Source organism: Sabethes cyaneus, chromosome 3 (assembly GCF_943734655.1).
Source record: "Sabethes cyaneus chromosome 3, idSabCyanKW18_F2, whole genome shotgun sequence".
Taxonomy (NCBI): Eukaryota; Metazoa; Arthropoda; class Insecta; order Diptera; family Culicidae; genus Sabethes; species Sabethes cyaneus.
Window position 1 is genome coordinate 221,912,144 of NC_071355.1, and position 7,637 is coordinate 221,919,780.

General features: G+C 38.5%; 1 protein-coding gene across 1 annotated transcript; it reads right to left on the reverse strand.

The window, feature by feature from the left end:
• Positions 1–5,775: 5,775 nt before the first annotated feature.
• LOC128740768 (uncharacterized) lies at positions 5,776–7,288 on the reverse strand. Its single transcript, XM_053836334.1, has 2 exons — positions 6,029–7,288; positions 5,776–5,970 (listed from the first exon to the last, which is right to left on the reverse strand). Exons 1-2 carry the CDS (start codon positions 7,286–7,288, stop codon positions 5,776–5,778), a joined length of 1,455 nt encoding a protein of 484 aa, XP_053692309.1.
• Between the last annotated feature and the right edge of the window lie 349 nt (positions 7,289–7,637).

Genomic DNA, 7,637 nt, shown 5'->3' on the forward strand with positions numbered 1-7,637 from the left:
TGCATCTTGCAATGATTTTAAACCAGGTGCAACCGTAGATTTCACCAAAGACAAGGTCGAAATCGAAAATGGCAGACCGAAATCAGCATTTGCTATCCCAACTGTTGCAAGGATGCATCCTAGCAGAAGACACTTATTCATAGCACTGCCGCTATCGCTTTTCACTGATACAACTAATTTGACTTCAAAAATGGCACTGTACCAAAAAACTAGTCTAATCTTTCTTTTATATTTAAACAGAACACCACCGCTGTTCCTCTTTCCTTACAAAATGACAACTGCAAGCATAAATTACAGTTTAATCTTATGCTACCTTGTCTCACAATTAAGATATGCGAGATCGCGCGATAATAAACTTGGTTGTGTTCTGCTTGGTTCTCAACAATGGATGTCCTAAACTTCGTCTTCCAATGGAAGGCTAGATATTTTTATTCGAAGCATTTATTGGTGACACTTTATCGATCTTAGCACCTTTGCTATTCATAGTACCGACACTGTCCACTGTCGGTCAAAAACGATGTTACTGTTATGAATGAAGCCAATAATCTTCATTGCATCCCGTTCCTGTTCCTAAATCGCCACATGATATCATTTTTTGTTTTCATTTTGTAGATATTCCACAAATCCACACTAGTGCTGCTGTATCTAGAAATCTGATCTGATGATGCAAGAAGAAAACAGTAAAATTTCTACTTTTTTATCATTTTGTGCCACAGATAAGCTTCTTTGGAAACACCTCCATGTTTTCTTCACGTTTCTTGGCCCCACTTTCCGATGCCAACAACCGTCGAAATCAAACAAAACGACAGAAACGGGAATAGAATGTTTGGAAGTGCCTTAGTAAAAAAGACTCGCAATTCGACATAAAACAGCAATTTTAGTTCTAAATGTGGAGAATTGATATTCAAATTGACAAAGCTTATTTATTTCAAAATTATCGTTTCGATAGATGTATCGTATGGCTCTTATCGGCCAACATTTAACTTATTATTAATTTAATCATCATTTATTGGTCAGAACAAACTCACCCATATTTGCAGCACGGAATAATTCTTATTGCCATAATTACGAAATTTTTCTTTTTTGAAAGCTTATCATGATTAAAAAGCTACTTACTACGTTCAAGCTGTCTTTTAGTTTAGGTGTTTTAGTAGGTAGTTATTGATGTCTACTAAATACAGTTAAACACATTTCGAAATAAGTTGTTGTCTCGTGTGTTGGTTTGCACCTCTTTAACAAATATTGTACTTTTTATCAATTTATTTGTAATTGACATTGAAATGAAACTGGAGTAATTGTAGAAATCAGGACCACAGCCAGAATGCCCTTGTCAAGGTTCAGTTAACTATATAAATGACTTTCATCAAAATTATTTGTTTCCTTATTCTTGTTTAATGTTTCCCCAATTCAAATAATTTTCTGGGACCTAAAACTTTTGCGAGATATAAAATTTTAAAACTGCCACACCTGTTTCGAACACTCCCACATATTCTATAATTCCTCAAGCTTGTTTAACATATCCACTTGATACTGATTCTAATAATACATAAAATTTTCGAAAAATACTTATAGACTTTAATCGACTGCATAGTTTTAGTTGAGCTAGCTTACCCTCAATTTTTTAACTTAGCTTATAGCAAAGTTTCAACATTCGCGGTTAAAACGATGGAAAAACTTTTACATTTAGTTTCTTTTGATTCAAAACATCATTTTAGAAATATGTTTTTGTTGACGTCAAAAGATTAAGCTTAGTCCACCGACATTTGGAGAGAATGAAATTGTTGTGGCAGGCCTTAAACAAGTAAACGAGATTGCTGCATGTGAAGTTTTCATGCTTGAGTATCGCATTGATATTTCTTCGCCCGTAGGGAAGATTGGCGGTGTTTAGTAATACTAGTATAACGGTCGAGGAACTGCTGGACTTTGGCAGTGGCTGATTCTAGGGTTTCAGTGTCCAGTCCAGTCGTGTCCAGTCGATAAAGATGCTGGACTGCTTGACCCCAAAGTGGTATGTCCCATCAGACACATTTCAGGCATGCGGGAACAAGCTTTGTCTGCCTTTACGTGTTCTTGTGACACAAGAACTGTAAACTGCCCTAGTAGCAAGCAGTTAGGTCATACAACCTATTGCTGCAATGAGGCACCGTGCGGGAAATTCAAAGTGAAGTAATTGGTGGACTCTCACTTGGTTTGGTCACAGCACAGACAAACAGACATAACACACGTTTTCCATTCCTGGTACCGATTAAACCGTCATTTCAAATTTGGGCTTAGTTGGAAATGTCTCCGTATTCGTCAAAGTGGTGCATTTTAACGAAAGGAGGAGAATGTCCCATAAAATTTGCTAGTTCGAGGAATACTCCTGTTGCTATTTAATATTTCGGAATGTCGATCATAGATGTGTCGTACGACAGTTTTTGTTGATTTTTCTTCCAAGTGTTATGTGGTTACAGGTTGGTCTTCGGCCCTATTGCATTGTTGATCTTCATTTGGTCGTGAACCTAGCTTAGAAATATGTTAAATAAACGGTAGGGGAACTGTAGGTAAGATGAACAGAGTGAGTAAGACGGACAGGTAGTTGATTCTACCAGTTAAGCATTAAAATTCGTAAATATTTTGATGGGCATCGAACCATTTTGCTATCTCATGATGTCTGAACGTTTCCAAAATCATTTAGAACTTTCAAATTTTGATAAAGTACAGAAAAACTGAAATTGGAAGTGATTCTGCATTTGGATGTAACTTTTTTCCATCGAAATTAAGCTTTTTGAGTGGTTTAATTCTAAAATGCAGGTCGCTAGCAACACTCGCGGCCTGTGGCCGTCTCGCGCTGAATTATCTAATGTTACTATTGATAGTTTTTGGTGGTCTTGTTATTGATTAATGTTTTATGAAAGATTTCTCGAGTTCGATTAGTTTTTGGGTTACGTAAAAATTTATGTTTTATTTGTGTGAGTGTCCCCCTACCGCAGGGGTGAGGGGTCTCAAATCATCATTAAAAAAATTCCTGCTACCAAAACCCCCCACATGCCAAATTTGGTTCCATTTGCTTGATCACTTCTCGAGTTATGTGGAAATTTGTATTTCATTTGTATGGGAGCCCCCCCCCCCCTCCTAAAAAAAGAGAGGGCTCCTAATTCATCATAGAAAAAATTCATGCCTCCAAAAACACCCACATGCCAAATATGGTTCTATTTGATTAATTAGTTCTCGAGTTATGGGGAAATTTGTATTTCATTTGTATAGGAGCCCCCCTCCTAAAGCGGGGAGAGGTTTCAATTCACCGTAGAAAACATCCTTGTCTCCAAAAACACCCACATGTCAAATTTTGTTCCATTTGCTTGATTAGTTTTCGAGTTATACAGAAATTTGTGTTTCATTTGTTTGGGAGCCCCCCCTCTTAGTGGGGGGAGGGGTCTCTAACCATCATAAGAACCTTCTCTGGCCCCAAAAACCCCTATATGCAAATTTTCACGCCGATCGGTTCAGTAGTTTTCGATTCTATAAGTAACATAGAGCAGACAGAAATTCATTTTTATAGGCATAGATTTGTATGGGAGCCCCTCCTCTTAGTGGGGGGAGGGGTCTTTTACCATCGAGAGAACCTTCCCTAGCCCCAAAAACCCCTACATGCAAATTTTCACGCCGATCGGTTCAGTAGTTTTCGATTCTATAAGGATACATAGGGACAGATAGACAGACACACAGACAGAAATTCATTTTTATAGGTATAGATAAGCTCTCTGTATTATATTAGCTGTTCTTCTTAACCTGTTCGTCTTACCCACAGTTCCCCTACCCGTTGAACGCTTGTTGTAGGCTTTTTAACGAAGTAAACTGTGTATTTGGCTTCTAAATACATCAGTAAAAAACACGAATTAATCCGCCTAGCGGTGTGACCTAGCCTTTCTACTGCAACAATAATTTAATTTCTTAGTAACATCTATCCAGCTTTCCACGAGCGATAATGGAGGCTATTGGGCACAAGTGGGCACAACCTTTTGACATTCATTGCAGGAGCGTCGAGTTCGCCCTGACGGAGTTACTAGGGAAACATCCATGATTGTTTGTTGTTCGAGTATAAAAATGTAAACATTGTTTAATTTTGCAGGTTCAAAATCGAGTTGGCGTGAAATCCGTTTGATTATATCAAAATGTTTGATATTGTGTCAAGCAGACATTTGTGGGATGTGTTGATTATCCTTTATCAATCGAAAAAATTGGCGCATGAAGCGCATCGAAAGCCGCAAATGTTTACGGAGATGTTGCTCTAAGTTAAATAACGCGTTGTGACACCATTTTCAATCGATTGTATGAGCTGGGAATGATTCAAAAACAAGTAACTTGAGTTTCTTATGATTTGAAGCGTTGAGGGTCATTTTTTCATTTGTGAAGAACTGTTTCGGCGGTAAAAAAGCTAAAGTTTATTTTAATGCATCGTGACGGGTGATGAAAAATGGATTTATCACAGCTCAACAACAACCCAAAGAAAAGAAAAACATAGGGAATGCTACTAAGCTTATGTTGTGTGTCTGGTGAGGCCAGATCAATGCTATTTATTATGAGCTGTTGAAAGCATGCAAAGCCATCGTTAAGCTCAATCGATGTGACTGATTCGAGCATTGCCCGAAAATAGCTACAATATAAGCAGTTGCACACAAGAATTGATTCTACAGCATGACAACGCTCGGCTTCAAGTTGTCAAACCTGTTAATAACTACTTAGACACACTCAAATGGGAAGTCCATATTATGCCGTTAGATTATTACCTGTCCCGTTCGATGGCACATGGTCTGGATTAGCAGTATCACTTTTACGAAAACATCAAAAAATGACTTGATTGGTTGATAGCCTCAAAAGACAAAGAAATTTACCGAATGGTATTCAAACTCTGTACGAAAAATGGAAAAAAATGTGGCTAGTGATGGGTAATATTTTGAATAATTCATTCGTAACTATTTTTGTACAATAAAGTATATACAAATATTCATAATCATATTTATATTCATAGAAAGTGGTTCTCAGAACGTAAAAAAGTGAGTAGTTGACAAAAATAAAATATTTATATTTGTTAAAACACAATCTTAGTTCGAATTCTTTAGTGCTTTAAGTGAATACACTCCAGTGCATATATTGTTTCGACAGTTAGCTAATTGGCAAGAATGTTTGACAGTAGAGCAATTGGCAGTACAATTAGCGAACGAGTGCTTTATTATGATTGTAATTACTGCGACAGCGTTTGTGTTATTACAGTTAGATTCTGTAGACTGTCACCTTAACGGGAAACTAGCAGTCATTAACTTTTCGTCGAAGAGCCCAATTTCGAAAGCAGTTTTTGGGCCCAAAAGCTGGGTTCTGTTTATAAGAATGTAAATACTGCATTCTTCTTACGAATCTGAATACAGCGAATATATTTTCATGAACAGAATTTTTGTTTCAAACAAAAAAAAACTGCTTTTCAAATTGGCAGAATCGATTACGACTAATTTCAGCTTAAGGTAATGTGCCGAACTGCCCATAGTGTGATGTTGAATTATTTTTTCTAGTGAAAGAGCAAACATTTACTTATTTCGGGTAAAGTTTTTGAATTCATAATCATATGTTTTAGCGATTTTTCTAAACTCTCGAAGATTAAAGCTGCGGAACTATTAAATTAATAATTATTTAATGTTTATTAGATATTCTATCCGTAATCCGTATATGCTGAAGGTAGACACACATCGAAGAAAGTATCACTATTGTAGTAGGTAGGAATGCCAAGACCCAATGCGATGCCTATGGCCCATTCAGGAGGCACTTGTTAAATCGTTTCCTAATAAACCGTGCATTTTCGATGATGTCTGCAGCGGTTCCGTGAATACAGTTCAGCGTTCGTCCAGTCGCAATATGCTCATCGTTGCTGATTCCCCCGGCAATCACCGATACCTTGTTCTGTATCATCTGTGAGTGGTCCGGAAGGGCTGCAAAATACTGTCACCAAAGAATTAAAACTATAAAAATTTATGTTGAAATTTTAAAATTATTTTACCGTTTTTGCGCAGAAGCCGGTGGGTCGCTGGCAGGTTTTAGCCAGCTGGGTCGCAATCGAGCCAGCTGCGTTCTTGACCAGGTCCATCTGAAGCTGGGTGAACGTGATGGTGGGTTGCAACGCGTTGGATTCCTGCTGTATGCAACGAGAAAGCCTCGTAATCAGCAGTGGGTTTTGCTGTAGACGTTGCACCAAGCGGGCTGCACACTGGTTGGTATAGATGCTTGCATTGATGGCACTCTGATCGGCTAGAAAGCTGGCAGTTGTCAAAATAGTTTTCGATACTGCACCAATTCGATCCTGCAGAACTGGGAAAAATTGCTCCACCGTGTAGTTGGTGCTGAGGCTGACAAGCTGCGAGAAACTCTCGTTGGCAGCGACTAGGTCCGATAGGAATAAGGTTAGATTACTGATATCGCCACTGTTATAGGAGGAGCCTCGTGAAACAATCGAGGCGTAGGTTTGATTGATGGCTTTGAATGCGTTCACTTGGTGGGTCGTTATGCGATTGTAAGTCTCCAGCACGGTGCGGTTGAAAGCTGTTGCTGCATTTATTATGTTTTGAAGACCTTTATGCAGTGTTGTGTTCACTTGTGACAGGTAGTTAATGGCTTGAGTTCGTTCGACAGCAATGACCGTGCCTATTGCAGCGACGTTTGTAAGATAGTTTCTGATGGCTTGTAGCGGTGTTGTCACATTGGATAGAACTGTACCGTTGAGATAGATGGTGATGTTTTGACTGGTTAATGGATACTGCTCATTGGTTGCTTGTTCGACTTGCGTTTTAAGGTGACTTAAACCCTCCGTGAGGTTCGTTAGAATTGAGGATAAAGCCGTTAAATTACCGCTCAGCAATTGATAGAGATAGTCTTTTGTTGTTTCTCGAAGATTGCATGCAACATTCGATGCAGCTGTCAGTGCTGGTTTAGTGTCCACAATCAGCTGTGATAAATTGGCGAACGTATCTTGAATACTAACATTTTTAACTGTAGAAGCCGCTAGGATACTGCCAAGTAATTTATTCAGCGGAGTTGTGACATTATTTGCAATAATGATCAAATTAGCAATGGTAGCAGTACTATCATCTTCCGGGGAAGTTTTTATAGATGCATTTGCTCTGATCACTGAGTTTATTCCATTTCCTATTGACTGATTGATACTACTCGTGTAGCCGGGCACAGTTACGTTCAGTCCAAAATCACAAAGAACACCACCTGCGGTATTTAGCACCAGTATTACAAGCGGACAAACCCACTTCATACTTTAAGGAATTTTCTACCAATTACAGACTTGTACGGGAAACGATCTAAACCTTAACGTTACCAAACTAAGACTAACGGTAGCCAGGTTCTCTACCTTTATACCATCGTCATTGGTTCTGAAGAGAGCAGAATTTGAAGTAAATAGCAGATCCCAAAAAGGTGCAACTCATCTTAAATTTGTTCACTGCCACTGAGCATCCACAATCCTTCAATTAACAGAAAAAACCGTGCAGGCCACTTTCTGTTCAAATGAACTAGATTTTTAATGAATACGCAACGTACATAAGTATGGTACAGGTCATGCTTGAACTAACTAACAATCAAAGGTTCAATGCCCCGTTGATGAT

Bases quoted from the DNA above. Each gene is read 5' to 3' on its own strand.
- LOC128740768 (XM_053836334.1), bottom strand. From the start codon at position 7,288: ATGAAGTGGGTTTGTCCGCTTGTAATACTGGTGCTAAATACCGCAGGT. The intron at 5,971-6,028 runs GTAAAATAATTT...CTTTGGTGACAG, and splicing joins CCGGCTTCTGCGCAAAAACG to TATTTTGCAGCCCTTCCGGA.